Genomic DNA, 16,276 nt, shown 5'->3' on the forward strand with positions numbered 1-16,276 from the left:
AACTCTTAGAGAGCCTTTGAATGTTATTAGACTAACGAAAAAGGGATGTGCATGTTTACTAGCGCTACTCAGCAACAAAAACCATTTAATTTATCTATAAAATATATATTTTTAAAGTGAGCACTGAGCAGCAGCCTAAAAAAATCGATGTAACTTACCCATATAGTTACAAAATGCTCAAACTCGCATTGTGACATTTATAATTCGGCTTATATTTGTCCAACAAATTATTCACCTGCAGAAGAATTTTATTGTGCTCTTACCGTGTCTAATAGCATCCAAACACAGAAACCTTGCCTAAAATGGTACCTATCTTGACAAATTATTTGCAGTGGCCTATATTACGGACCGTGGCCCACTGGGTTGGTAACATTATTGAAAATAACACATTATTTTGGCTGTAAAAAATGTCCCAATAAGCAAATAGCTACTGTCATGACAGAAAGGTCATATTCCTTTTAAACTAGATCACTTTATCCTTCATAAAATACGTTGATTAACAATGCATAAACATCAATATTTACGTAACAGTCAATTTACATTATTTTTTGCTTTTTGGAAATGCCACATTCCTATGTCATTTGCATTATTTGTTGCCAATGAAGCCGCACGACCATATAAATGAGGAGGCCCCTAAAGTTCAAGAATAAAAGCCAACTTCACTTCAAGTAAGTTATATTTCACTACACCTAACATTCTGTAGAGAGATTATATTGACAATGTTATGTAATTGATAAGGCTGAGCCAACTAACTGACTTCCCCCATGTCAAGGAATTCCAGCTTTAACAGTAACCTCACAACCAATTTATTTCTCAAAACTGTGCTAGAGGGTTATTCATTGGCACAGAAGTACGATATGAACTGACGCGACGTGACGAAGGAAAAATCAAACTTACAATGTAACGGATATACCTCTCTTTGAAGTTAGAACGTCTCTTCCCAACAAACGGATATATTTTTTTAAATAAAATCGTAGATTAATCTGCATTACACTGATAAAATCACGGAAGTGTTTAACTACAAAAGATCCACCAATACGATTTTAATACTATTTAAAGGTTCTTCCAAAGGAAGAGATACCAGATAGCATACTAACAACTCCGATGACGTACAGTATGGGAAATATTTTATTCATTGAATGATCAACTATATTTGGTAACTAAGGCAATTAATATCATTATTGTTTTACACTTATTAATCTTTAAACAATGCTAAATGCTCAAAATATGTATTATTTCACTCAATTTATCACAGTTAGTTGAATTAGTAAGCATTGAAAGTAACCGTCGATTTCGACGGGTTTCACCTAGTTTGACAATAAAACACCAGCTGGTACATTGCATATCCCCCTTCTTCTAAGAGCTGGCTGCCATTCGCAAATGACCTGGATGGAATCTTCTGTTCGTACCATGAATGTTGACAAGATATGAATAGGGCCCATTTATTCTCACTATCTTGATCCTGAAACTTGATCCTGATCTATTTAAAATCCAAACATTGTCATTCTCTTATAATACTTTTAATTTTGATTCATGCTTGTCCAAACGTTGTCTAACTTGATCTAATTTAGAATTGTGGATATTTATAGGCATGCACTGTGGATGCGATACTCCCTGGTGTGGATTAACGTCCGCACGGGTGAGTACTACGACTATCCGTAGTACTATCCTGATAATTAGACCAATTCGTATATACCAAGGAAAAAAGTGGTTCGGATTCCACTATAAACTGTAGGTCCCTTAGTCGTCATTAGCTGTATGGGCTATTCATTAACAGCTGTGTCTAAGGAATATGTCGGTCACTAACAAGACTACAAGATCGTGCCACTCATCATACACTCATCTCCATTCATACTTGGCTTAAAATACCTACTTTGTATGGTCGCCATTTCAAAGAAAAGTATAAAAGTAAAAGTATTAAAGAATCTATACTTCATCTAATTTAGAATCTACGTCTGAGATAAGTAGGTCCAGCTTTGTTTGTAATTCACTACTAAACATCATAAAGGCTGGTTGATCTCTTTGGAGATGTTCTGTACGCAAACAGGATACTTTTAAGCTTTTGTGCAAACATGCATTCTTTGAATGTCCAAACACACCGTCCAACCCATTGCTTTTTGGGTGATATGGCGTTATACGGGCTTGTTTGTTAAGGTTTTTTCAGAACTCAGATTCACAAGGGCTTCTGGGGTGGGAATTAGTCATAATTCGAATGATTCATTTCTGAAGTCTAAAAATAGTTTTTGCATCAGTTGCCTGTCCCCACAAAATCACACCATATCTCAAGATGGATTCTACATACGCATGATAAACCATTTTAAGTACTTCAATGGTGACACATTCTCTCAAGTTGACAAAGACAGATGATGCGTATCTAATTTTTTTCTGTATACATCTAGATGCACCTTCCAGGTAGTATTTTCATCTAGATGAATACCTAGGGATTTATTTAAATAGACTAAACTAGCTGTGTGCCCGTTCTACGCACGGGGATCTTATAGTAGTCAGTTGAAACCTTCTTATATTAAGATTTATTTATATAGATTAAGAACAGCAGTTAGTTTGAATATTTGCTGATATGCTGGCAAAATTATTATATAAACCTTCGCAAATACAGTATCTGACAGTTCAAGCCAAAATAAATGCTTCGCAATTAAATGTTACCCGGATCGTCATGGTCCATATGTCCAATGATTAAACTAAAAAATGTTTTATAGATCCATGAAGCGTAGCCCTAAAGTAGGCCTAATTGAAAGTTACTTTCCACATCGGTTAACTTAAACGTATTTAAAGTACTACCTCAACCTCACCATATAACACTTTATTCCGGTTGACATTTTCAGTATCAAAGGTGCTCTTGTCCATTCCGTGAAACACTGAGAAATAAGGACATTAATGCGTTACCAACAGACATACACACAACAATCCAAAAAAGGCCACGAACTATTGATACATAAACAATATAAAGGCGTAAACAATTCATGATGGTTTGCCCAACAAATGTTTTACTCAAATAGGTTATCATTTTCTTAGCATACCGGGTAAGCTAAGATTTGGAATCCAGACAGAAAAAGCAAAACTTATACAGAGTTAAGACATCACTTAAATTGAATAAGGACGGCTCTAATAAATAAGGTGCAATACCAACGATAACTAATTTGTAAACTACAGTGATGTGTTGGTACCTACGTAAAAATGATTCTAGCAGCTACCAACGGTTCTAAGGAAAAGAACCAGTACCTACGTAAGAACCTACCTAAGAACTGTAGTACATCCGACCAATTAAATACATTAATATCTAGTCCCGAGGTTATTGATCTCTTGCTTTTGGATTTTCTCGTAAAAAGTTATAGCGTAAACTTATCGGTGTCAGTTTGAAAAAAAAACAACCTTACCCAAACAACTTTTTGTTATTTAATAGATTACGCATTCTCTAAACAATGATTAGTATATCTATTAACATTAGAAGGAAATGTGACGAAAATCACACAATGTTGGGGTTTTGGTCATTTGTAATTACATTTCTTAAGTAGGTAGGCCATGTATTCTATGGAAAAGTACCTGTATCAAGGATCGTCGTCAAAAAGGTTGTTATGAATAAATATGTAGGCTTACGTACCCAAGATATGAGCTATGGGCCTATTGGCTGTATGGTCCAGCGATTGCATCACACGGTGAGTAGAAACAGAAAGTGACACATTGGAAAAGCGAGTTTAGCACTTCCTCTGTTAAACCTCTATTACAATCACCCACTGCAGTTGTGATTTTTTACTTATAACTTTACACAACCGCCATTGAAGCGCCGTCAATGAGTGGAAACCTTTTTTGTAAGCTATTGGCGACGATCATTTCAGTGTCCCAGCCCTATACAACACTGATCCAAGGTCTTCTTTCTGGTTGTCAAAACTCAAGAAACATTTTATACTCAAAGAATTTCTGGTTCCGATTTGGACGATGTCTAGTTATTTAATTTCATTTACGGTTACACTATTAGACTATATTATTGCACTTGCGATTAATTAAATATGTAAGAAAAACGTTTTTAATCTCACTTGGTTGGGATTTGCTTTCAAAACGTGATTCGAAATGGTTGCGGTATTTGTAAACAACATTTGTAAACATATCATTGACAGCTAGAAAAAATAATCTTGATCCGAACAGCTGTTCGTTATTTCATAGACGATTATGTGATAAAAATTGAACGAAAATTTGACAAAAATCGCACAAAACTGCATTTTTGAACGTCCGTAATTTTATTTACAAAGTAGTGAGGCTATATTTAAATCACTAAAGACACTCTCGCCAATCCAGTGAATACATTAAAATGACTTGGATCTTGATAGGTACTCTGGTTTTCACGGAGAAGATTGCGTAAAATGCCATCTTGAGTGTTACAGACAAAGGGAAAGACAGACAGACAGACAGACAGACAGAAATAGAGATAAGACTCGTTTCTGCTTCTTTAATGTATAAAACGTAAAAATAACCTAAAAGTATATAATTCTGAGCATAGTACAGACAAAACTCTAATTTTATTTATATAGATTGAAAAAAAAAACTATTTAATGCTCTTTCATTTCTGCCTGAAAATTTGATACCTTGGGTTTTATCAATATTTAGTTTAAGGCAATTTTTTTTAACAAATTTTCCATTTCTTTCATAACTCTGCTGTGATCCTATCTTCGCCCAGAGCTTTGTTGCATTTTTTTTCTTTGATTGCCATTTTAGTGATGGAAAATATTGGCAGAAAATCATCAAACAACAAATTTGATACTCTATTACACCTTACATAAAATAGTGATTTTCTTTATTATTTAGTTTATTACTTTGCAGGTGAGAGGTACGATGTGGTGATAGAGACTACCCAGGTAGCTGCCTCCTACTGGATCCTAGTGAGAGGGATGGGTGGCTGTACAGCTGCGTCACAAGCTGCAGTGTTGCAATACGAAGGAGCTCACACTTCCAAACCTACACTGCCTCACTGGGATGCCCTGCTGGGCTTCAACACTGGCTACGTACGTATGGGTGTATGGCTATGTTCCAGATCAAAATCCTCTTAAATCACAGTCGTTTGACCTCTCAGTTCTAGGTTGGTTGGAGGAGGGGTGAGAAAGCAAGAGTGATAGCTGGGGGAGGGTGAGAGAGAGGGTGCTGAGAGGGTGTGTCAAAGGGAAGGGACTAATTAGAGCTCTTAAAAAAAAGACTGTCAATGCAAGATATGAATTTTAAAAATGTATTACTTTAAAAATTAAAACAGAACAAAAACTGAATATTTTTAATAAAAATCCCTCACGGAATATTTGATGGACCTGTCCTTATACTCTATAAATAAATTAAAAATGGCTTTATCTTAGTCTTAAGCATTAGTTTTTAATTTATTTGACACTATTCATGTACAACCATGTATACGTATGAATAAAGATTCTTGACTATGGCTATGACTAATAAAAGCATATTGTTAGTTTCTAAATATAATATTGTACTTCCAATTCCAATATTTTATTTTGTGTTGTTTAAGTTGATATTTAAATGTTTATGATTAATGCCTGCACTTAATAAAAATAAATAATGGTATAAATTTTAGAGCCACAAAACAATTTATTAATGTATAGAGGGTGGAAAAAAGTCCCGGGACGGTTAAATATTTCAAAAAGTAATAAATACAGGGCTTTAAAACTTGGTACACAGTTACTGGGCTTTAACATAATTTTAAAACATGATTCAGTGATACACTACTTCTTCAGGGAGACGACCCAATAGGAGTCTGCAAGATTCTGGGGAATCTTATAATAAATTAATCCTCTTAAAATAAGAAATCCCCTGCAAAAATTGGGGACCAAGATCTGCAAATTCTTAAGGAACATTTTAAACGCTTGATAATCAAGGAGTCCTAAAAAAGTGAAATGCAAAAGGGTCTGACAACAATGGTAGCAAATATATCATAACAAAATAATGGTATTCTGCATTCCTAGGAACAGTTTAAATTCGTTGTTTAAAAGTATTCATTATTAATACTTGTTTCAGACAATGAACCCTCGTAACTCCAAGTGTACAGAGCATTCACTAGAGAAGGGAGTATGTGTGAGTCAGCTGCAAGCCAAGGCCAGCACTCCAAAAGCAGTTCTACGCAGCAAGCCTGACATTAGACTGACAATGGCATTTGGTTTCCACACCTACACGATACAGGAACTGTTTGAGTCCAACACATACCACAAATATTTCGGTATGAGATTTGAAAACTTAAATACCTAATTTGTCTCAGAAAATTTTGCTTCTATAAGATAATAACTGTTTTCCTTGTATTCCTCTTTGCCGGTTTGCTCTGATTTGCTGTCAATTCGCAATCATGCCCATCAACTAGCAATGGATTTAGAAAGGAATGACACTTCAGTTCAAACCACAGAAACCTACATAGCACAATTTATTCACAGGGGGATTTTTTCCTTCACAGCATTATCAGATACTATAAAGAGACTAATCTTCACATAGGAGTGGTAACCTGCTAGAATAGTAGAGGATGAGGGCAAGAACAGGGCATATAATTGTGTCGATTACAAGCTACCTTGTTTGGTTGCTAACTAAGTGGAGACCTTAGTTTATGGACAGCTCTATTTTATGAATACCTCATATGCTGTCGTAAATGTACAGTTTATCCTTAGCGTCACTTTTCTTCAATGGATCAGCCAGATTTGACATTATCTTGTCAGTAAATTTCTTTATTATATAACAACATATTTATCTAAAACAGTCAGCTCTTGTGTGGATTTGGTTATGAAATGTGTTTGGGAAATTCTCATCACAAAGACAATTATTGCTATTATTTCTAATTTAAATATCTTGTTCAGTTCCAGTCCCGTTGTTTAATCAGCACATGGCTGCCCTTATCAACAATGTGTCCAACGTTGTGCCGCCCTCCCCTCTACTGACACAGATATCGGATATTCCACCAGAACTGTTCTGTTCTCCTGGAGGCTGCAAGGAAGAGATCTGCGAGTGCCTCAATCTGATCAAAGTTCCCCTCGGGGCTGTTGTAGAAATCATCATTGCTGACACTTGTAAGTAACTGGTCAGGTTTTGGAATAAAAAATTGTAATGGCTATACAGCCTTTTCCACCCATTCTATAAAAAGGTCTTTCTTTCAATTCATGGAAAAGGCCCTGTTATATGCATTTTTGCAACAAAGTGTACTTAAACTGTCATAAATCATTTGAAAACGACTTTTGGAAAGATTTTAAGTAACTATTTAAAGACTTAAAAGTTTTGAGATTATTTTGTAATTTTTGTTTGAAAAGTGAACAGTAATTTTTGTCCATAAACAACTACAGGTACTGGGATATAAATAAACTTTATAGAACATGTTTTCATTCCATATGCTTGTTTGTTTGTTGGTGTTTTAAGTGGGAGCCAGCTTCTTTTGACCTTTCATTTGATCATTAGTCGTCACCATGGGCCTCTAGTCTGTGCACGGAATATATCAAGCAAATTGATGAGTCATGAGCCAATACAGTGCCAGAGTGAACCATACTGATAAAAATGTTGGTCATTAATACCGGGATCAAACCCACAACATCATTGTCATGGATTTGTAGTGCATCGAGATACCAATTCACCACTATCACCTTGTTCATCAAAGTTTGGTTAAAAGCAAAATTAAAATACTCATATTTTTTAGCTGCCCCAAGTATTGCCGGAATCACCCATCCGTTCCACATCCACGGCCATGACTTCTACATCCTGGAGCAAGGAGTCTACTCTGAGCCTTATCCCAAGGGACTGAAGATCCTGCAGGAGAGACTCAAGGGTCCGAGGAAGATCAGGGATCATCTTCCTGCCAAGGATACTGTCACTGTTCCTGCCACAGGATATGCAGTTGTCAGAGTGCTTGCTGATAATCCAGGTGATGGATCCAACAATCCAGTAATAAAAGAAACATCTGGGGCCCTATTTTTGAAATGGTTGACAGTTGAGTCAATCGGCAACACTCAACTCAACCAACAGGATTTGGTATTTTTTAAATTCAACAGTTGAGAAGTGATTTGGTAGTCACTAGTTGAGTGACTCATTTGGAAATAAAAGGCACAAAATTTCCAAATTTGAAACTCAAAATTCGTTTTGGTTGGCACGAAATACAGATGACATCATTTTGAACCAATCACAGTGCAGAGTGGCTTGCGAGATTGGATCTTACTTCTCACTCTAAATTCTGGATCCTTTTCTCAGCTAATCTCAACTCAATCTGCCATATTTAGATAAACTGAGGTAAACTGTCAGCTCTGTACCATGAGAGATTGAGGCTATGTCTTAGCCTAATCTTAGTGATTGCAAAAGTACCTTGTTTAAGTATTCAAAATAAAATTAATTATGTAGGCTTGTTTTAGGATATAGCTCATTACAGGTATACCCGTAATAAATCATTTTCTTTCTTCCGGCTCTATTTAAGGACAAATTACCTTATTTTAGTTCCTTTCATCGTTCTGTTTCATGTTATTTTAATTATGCTTGTGTTTAAGTAAATAGTCCAGGCAAATTAGATCAAATATAGGGAGTGCTCTCCAAAAAATCTTCTAAAGCTGGAACATGTTTTAACACCTTTTGGAGGTACCAAATAAGAGTCCTCTGAGTTTGCGATGGATTCTGAAATCTGCTTAAGTTTTGGGAGTCCAAAACTATGAACATTTTGCACTCTTTTCAGTTTTTTGCTTAACTCCTGAATGATGAATCCTACGGAAATTGTTGTCTGAAGGTTTCTTTTAGTGCATCAAATTTTGCCTTGATTGGTGTTAAATAAGTTGAAATCGACTGAGCTTTTTGGCAGCTTTTCAAAGATGGCTATTTCATCAACATGGCCAAAGGTTGATTATTTGATTAGTTTTTGGCTTACAACTCCAAAACGACGCATGCTAACAAAAATGTACCTGTAGTTAGTTGAAGAACACAAAATTCTGTGTAGGATGTTTTTTAATTCATCAATACCGACAATCGATTTTTAAAGTTGGGAAATTTTACTAAATTTGGTAAAACCGTATACGGTTTTATCTATAGATTCTCTCCGTTAAATGGATTATGAATTATTAGATAGTGGTTTATTCCATGGTAATCATCCAGAGGTTTATCCAATAAGGGGCAAAGAGACTAAGACCCCCTATGCAAACGAAAGATGATAATTGGACAGATGTAGGCCTACATGGCCTTATTATGTATTTCGCCTGAGAAAACGATTAGGAGTTTTCGTCGATTTCACCATATAACTTCTCATCATTGATTCATTTATTGCTCTTTATTTGTCACAAATGGTGACATTCGGTATATACAGTACTACCATCTTCTTCTTCAGATATCGAACTGAGATAATCGTACCCCTTGCGAGTTTTTCAGACAGTGGTGCATTATATCCCTGCATTTAAAAAGAAGCAAGATATTGTAAAAATTTTTTTTACATTTGCACGGCCAAATAATTTTGTCTTGTTTTTTTTTCAAAATTAGTTTTTATGAACTATTTAATCAATTTACTCAACTGATAATTATGCTTTTCATACTAAATCTGTATTATTCTGTGTTTTTTATGTTTGGGCCCAATGGGATGGTTGGCCCTTCCGCAAAAATTGGTTGGTTGGCCAACCGTAAGACTTAGTGCCAAAACATACCGTTGGCCAACGATCAACAGAAACGTTGGGCCAACGATTTGCCAACGATTTTTGCTACTTGGGGAGTGTAGGATGAGTGGCGTATAGGGGATAAGCTATTACCGTAGTACTCATGGTAAGACCTGGATCCGGGACCGATTTAATTTTTCGTTTTGAGGTCCCTAGAGACCAAAAATACCATCCGTTCGAATTCATAGGCTATATATATGAACCCATCTAGGCTATATATATATAATCCTATATATATATATATAGGATATAGGATATATATAGGATATATAGCTATATATATATAATATATATATATATATATATATATATATATAAACATGTAAACCTACATTTATTCGAACGAGTTCACGAACCAGCATGATCGAACCATGGGAACCCGGGTTTATGGGGGGTTTTATGGGGGTTTTAATGGGTTTTCCCATACAATTTTGGAATTTCTTTCCCAACCATTTTGTAGAGCTTAAAAAATAAATAATTTAGTACATTGAAGCATTGTTGTATGCCTAATGGTTACGGAGAAAATTAAAAAAAGTGCAAATTTAAAATTCCCATGTTAGTCTTATGAAGAAAATGAAAACTGTTGTAGTTTACTTGTTTATGGATATATTATGTTGATCAAATTTGGCAAATTTATTTATTTCATTCTATACTATTGACGTTTGGTCAAAAAACACTGTTTACCTTCCCTGTAGCAGCAAACCTAAGCACTCATTAAATCTAATGTTATTTAATTCTATATAATTAATACGCTACATGAAACTTTGTCGGTTGAACTCCTCTGCCATTTCTTAACCAATTTTAACCATTGACGTCTCATTGGAAAGAGCGTGTCGCGTATATTTGCAAACTGGCCTTACATTTTTGAAAAAGTCCCTTGGGCTCTGCCCCAATGGCTTTGAAAGTTCCCATGTTATCCTTATGAAGAACATAATTGTTTACATTTTGATCAGCTGTATAATTTAATTGCTGTTATTTATTTTTCAATTCAATGAAACGCATTAAGTACATTTATTTACTATTTGAGTTTGTGTAAACATAACCTTCAAGACGGATCGCGTTAGTATGGTTGTACCTTAAATTTGTGTAATTATCGTTGTTTTGTGTCGCTATGACGGATCGTGTTGGCATGATTGTAACTTAAATTTGTGCATTTATCGTTGTTTTGTGTAGCTATAATTTGTTTATTTGTTGTTTTTTCTTTTAAATTCCTCCGACGCGACGACAACGAAACATAGCCAGGACTGACAGGAGGCGTAATCGTGATAACGACCGCAGCTACACATAGTGGCGCGTAAAATAGGCTTAACTTATCACAGTCAGCACCTGACCCAGGACAATCTCAACTATTAGGCTACAAATGCGCCCTAACACTACCCCAAAACGACTTTTCGTTCTCAATTGGCCCACTATTCGTTCTCAATTGACCTGTGTTGCCTGTACAGCGAGGCATTTTGAGAAGGAGAAAACCGGACGGAATGCTTTAGGTTTTTCAATAACGAAGATAAACATGGTCTGAGTTACACACCGCGGTAATCTTTGAGTTGACTCTTTTAAACTCATTGTAAATATGACTGTTATTCGTTTTGAAATAACTCCTGTAATACTTTGCAATTGCTCGAATTCGAGCAACATGTACACTCGTTGGAAATAAATATGTCTTATTTATGGAAATATTTGAGTAAATATGTAATCAGACAAGTTGAAATTCGCTTAGTCTGCAGGTTTGCTGCGGGGGGTATTTCATATATTTACACAAATAAGTTTTTATTTGTATTGTGACTAAAATAAAATATTTAACTGCCATCACTTTTGATAGAGTTGACGTAGAGATCTCTAGTTTGCGCCATTCTTTTTCTTTTTTTATGACCTTTACAATTATTTATAACTCATTTACATTTGGAAATTTCATCTTCCCTCAAACTACCCCTTTTGGGGGGAGTGGGTGAAAATTTACATATACCAAAACATTCATTTTTGACCATATAAACATTCCCTGAATTTTATAATTTTATCTCTATTAATAAAAGTAATAACAACAGAGGGGTGGGACTTTTGAGACACTTGGTATAAAATATGGTAAGTGCATGGTGATCGATTTTGAATGATGGTACACTCCAACTATCATCAGACCCAATAGATGAATGACAAGAACCTCTAGGGCGCCCCTACTACAGAAGGATTGGCTACCGGAAGTTCCGGGCAAAATGTTTCTATATGTACAACTGGAGTCAAAATTTAGCTTATTTCAATTTTAAAATGTTAACCATGTAGAAATAACAATGAATAAAAAAACAAAAAATAGCAAACAAATGTAAAAAAGGAAATAAGCTGATTAATGAATAATTATATTTGGATTCCAGTTGTACTTAGGCCTACTTATAGAAACTCCTTGGCCGGTATTTCCGGTAGCCAATAGGATATAAGTAGCAATGCCATTCACGATTCTTGTCATTCGCCTATTGGGCCTGACGATGATTGGAGTGTACAATCAAAATCGATCACCATTACCATCTTTTATATGTACCATTTACCGTCTTGTTAATAGTATACAAGAGTAAATTTGTTTCAAGTGTCATTAGCCATACTGTATTTTATTTACCCTCTGCCAATGTAAGATGACTATCAACTATCATACAAGAGAAAAACTGATTAACTCTACTAGGTGGCATTCGCAGAGGCATCCACAAAATTGAGCGGAGTCATCAAGGGTTTATATTATATTGTTTTTGTCATACTGCAGTAAAAACAATCGTTGAATGCGTTGAGGGTCTAAAGGAGCATTTTTACTCTTTAGGGAGTATAAATTGCTTTTAGCCTCTATGGAATGAACATCAGCTGTTGTCAACTCAGTTGGAAATTTCGATTGTAAACGATTGAATGTATCGAAAATATGTATAGATTCGTGCTTCGTAATCATTTTAACCTACAGTCTACAGTCTCTTCCCATAGCATTTTACCATTGCAGATACATTAATCCATTCCCACACTCAACACTGCTCACCTTTACTACTTCCTTCACCACCCCCTACGTCGTGGACCTGTTTCCCTCTCTTCCCATAGCTTTTTAGGATTGCAGATACGTTAATGTATTTGCTAAAGACAGTTCCCACACTCTGCACTGCTGGCCTTACTACTTCCTTCACCATATCCTACGTCATAGACATGTTTCCTTCCCTTTCATAGCATTTTAGGATTGAAGATACATTAAATCTAACTGCCACAGATGGTTCTCACACTGTGATCATACTTTGCTACTTCCTAGGCCACTTCCTACGTCGTGGACCTGTTTTCATCACTTTCCATAGCATTTTAGTATTTTAGATACGTTAATCTAATTGCCACAAACATTCCCCACACTCCGCACTGCTAGCCTTTACAACTTCTTTCACCATTTCCTATGTCGTGGGCATGCTTCCACCCCTTCTCATAGCATTTCAGCATTGCAGATACATTAATCTAACTGCTACAAACGGTTTCCAGTTTCCACACTCCACACTACTCACCTTACTACCTCCTTCACCACTTCCTACGTCCCGGACCTGTTTTCCTTCCTTCCCATAGCATTTTAGGATTGCAGATCCCTTAATCTAATCGTCATTAACAGTTCCCAAACTCCATACTACTCGCCTTGACTACTTCCTTCACCCCTTCCAACGTCGTGGACCTGTTTTCCTCCCATCCCATAGCATTTTAGGATTGCAAATACCATAATCTAATCGTCATAAACAGTTCCCACACTCCAGACAGCTCGCCTTGACTACTTCCTTTACCACTTCCTACGTCACGGACCTGTTTCCCTCCCTTCCCATAGCATTTTAGTATTGCCAATACCCTTATATAATCGCCATAAACAGTTCCCACACTCCGGACTACTCGCCTTGACTACTTCCTTCACCCCTTCCAAAGTCGCGGACCTGTTTTCCTCCCTTCCCATAGCATTTTAGGATTGCAGATCCATTAATCTAATCTTCATTAACAGTTCCCACACTCCGGACTGCTCGCCTTTACTACTTCCTTCACCACCCCCTACGTCACGGACCTCTTTCCCTCCCTTTCCATAGCATTTTAGAATTGCAGATACCTTAAACTAATCGTCATAAACAAATTCCACACTCCGGACAGCTCGCCTTGACTACTTCCTTTACCACTTCCTACGTCACGGACCTGTTTTCCTCCCTTCCCATACCATCATAGGATTGCAAATACCTTAATATAATGGTCATAAACAGATCCCACACCCCGAACAGCTCGCCTTTACTAATTACTTCACCACTTCGTCGGCACTTCCTACGTCGCGGACCTGTTTCCATCCCTTCCAATAGCATTTTAGGATTGCAGATACCTTAATCTAATCGTCATAAACGGTTCCCACACTCCGGATAGCTCACCTTGACTACTTCCTTCACCACTTCCTATGCCACGGACCTGTTTTCCTCCCTTTCCATAGAATTTTAGGAATGCAGATACCTTAATCTAATCGTCATAAACAGTTTCCACACTCCAGACTGCTCACCTTTACTACTTCCTTCACCACTTCCTACGTCACGGACCTCAAGCTAGTGTCGTCATTTGATTATATTTATGATCCATACCGTTTCTGTTCTAATATCTGTGGAATAATGCTATCAGCTATTTCTTTATTTACTACATTTAAAAGTCAACAGCTGATCATATGTTTTTGTTTATGTGTCAAATATTGCTTCCATAAGGATTACATTGAAACTTTGAGACCCAGTGGGGCGGATTCCTGAGGGACTTTTTTAACGCCATATAGATGTTGGCACTCACCGGTATGGTATTTATCACCATGCAAAATTTGAAAACGATTGATTCAACCGTCTAGGAGGAGTTTGCGTATTACGAAATGCATAAGAGTCGACGTATAAGAGCTTCGCTCGCTTCGCTCGCTCCGCTCAATTATTATGACAGTAGTTAGATGGTTTGATAATTTGAACAATTGAAACTTTTCCACAGGCTACTGGCTTTACCACTGCCACTTCTCATACCACCTGACGGCTGGCATGTCAGCCATCATCCAGGTAGGTGAGAGATGGCAGATGAAGAGGCCCCCGCTTGACTTGCCACGATGTCATCAGTACAAGAACTGGGGCGGACCTCTGCGTCATGTTGAGGTGGGGGGCAACAGCAGTCTGACAGATGTCCCATTGAAAGGAGGCAGTAGTAGTGTTCCAACAAAAGGAGTTGATGTTATTGTCCCACCTAGGGAGGGTAATAGTAATCCCAATGTAAAGGGAGGTACTAATGGTAATGCACCAAAAAAAGGAGCTAATACTAATGTCCCAACAAAGGGTAACAGTAAAGTTCCTTTAAAAGGAAGTAATAGTAATACCCCAGTAAAGGAAGGTAGTAGCGTTCCTTTGAAGGTAAGCAATAGTAATGTCCCGAGTAAGAAAGTCAGTAGTAATGTCCCAGTAAATGGAGTTAATAGTAAAGTCCCCGTTAAGGGGGTTAACAGTAGTGTTACGGCAATGTGATAGGTTATAATACGGTACTTTGTTTGATCAATGTAATGTTGCTGCACCTCTGGAATAACCTTAAATGGTTTAGAATATCAAATTTACAATAGTGCATTTATAGTTTTTATAAATATTTCAACCATTGTCAATATTAAAAACTACTGAAGCTCATGTTTACTCCCACTGTACAGATAAAACCGTTTTAACTTATCATTATAATGAATTGTATTTACTCTTGACACATTTAGTTAAAGTCATTTCTGTACTTCTTATTCATTTTAGTTTTATTTATTTAGTTGTTAGTATAATATTTAATATAATTATTTATTTAATTTATTTGTAAATAACTGTAATTTATTATCAATTATGCATAGTAAAAATATAAAATTATCTTAATTTTATTTATCTTTCCCAATCAAATCTAGTTTAGTTTTATAAAATCTTTGGAAATTTAATTTTAAACAATTCTATATAATTATGATTCACAAAGAAAAAGGTCTTTTTAGGAATGTCCCTCTATAAGAAAGAAGCCACTACATACTGTAGTAATCATGTTAGGAATAATGTAAAACTTTTTTTGGGATCCTTAGAAGCCAAAAACACCATAGATTTTTAAATCATCTATGTGGAGAAAGGAGGTGTTATGGGTTAATTTTATTTTATTTTGACTCTTCAAAAATTAACATTGCAATTTTTGTACTGTTATATATACAGTGTGTAAATTAAGTATTGAAACAAATCTGTATTGTTAAAACCGAAATAGATTGAAATATTCTGTTTGTGGCAATAATTGTTAACAAATGTTCCGCAATTTTTTACATCAAACATATTTTTTAAACCCACTAACAGGGTAGGGGGTAGGGGGTGACTTATTTTTTTCAAATAGCAACCCCTATTGAGTGACCCCTCTTTTTGAAGGGTTTGTCAAAAGAAACACAATGACGCAAATTCGAGGCGAATGTCTCACCCCTAGCCAAAATGGCAGATATTCCAAAATGGGTGTTTTTTTACCAAAATAAAATTTGGAATACCCGCCATTTAGGCTAGGGGTGAAATATCTACCTCGGGTTTGCGTCATTGATTTTCTTTTAACAAACAAAATGAGGGGTCACTCAATAGGGGTTGTTATTGGAAAAAATATGT

General features: G+C 36.1%; 1 protein-coding gene across 1 annotated transcript in view; it reads left to right on the forward strand.

The window, feature by feature from the left end:
- Nucleotides 1-15,383, forward strand: part of LOC128995092 (uncharacterized) — a 38,158-nt gene extending 22,775 nt beyond the window's left edge. The window contains exons 9-13 of the mRNA XM_054419986.1: nucleotides 4,834-5,015; nucleotides 6,025-6,223; nucleotides 6,846-7,055; nucleotides 7,673-7,897; nucleotides 14,631-15,383. Coding sequence (XP_054275961.1) covers nucleotides 4,834-5,015; nucleotides 6,025-6,223; nucleotides 6,846-7,055; nucleotides 7,673-7,897; nucleotides 14,631-15,151 — 1,337 coding nt within the window. The 3' untranslated portion in view covers nucleotides 15,152-15,383. The remainder of the gene's footprint in view (nucleotides 1-4,833; nucleotides 5,016-6,024; nucleotides 6,224-6,845; nucleotides 7,056-7,672; nucleotides 7,898-14,630) is intronic.
- The last annotated feature ends 893 nt before the right edge of the window (nucleotides 15,384-16,276 follow it).

The sequence above is a fragment of the Macrosteles quadrilineatus genome, unplaced genomic scaffold, assembly GCF_028750875.1.
Source record: "Macrosteles quadrilineatus isolate MER2022 unplaced genomic scaffold, UCM_ALF_1.0 Scaffold_1__1_contigs__length_201487025, whole genome shotgun sequence".
Classification (NCBI taxonomy): domain Eukaryota; kingdom Metazoa; phylum Arthropoda; class Insecta; order Hemiptera; family Cicadellidae; genus Macrosteles; species Macrosteles quadrilineatus.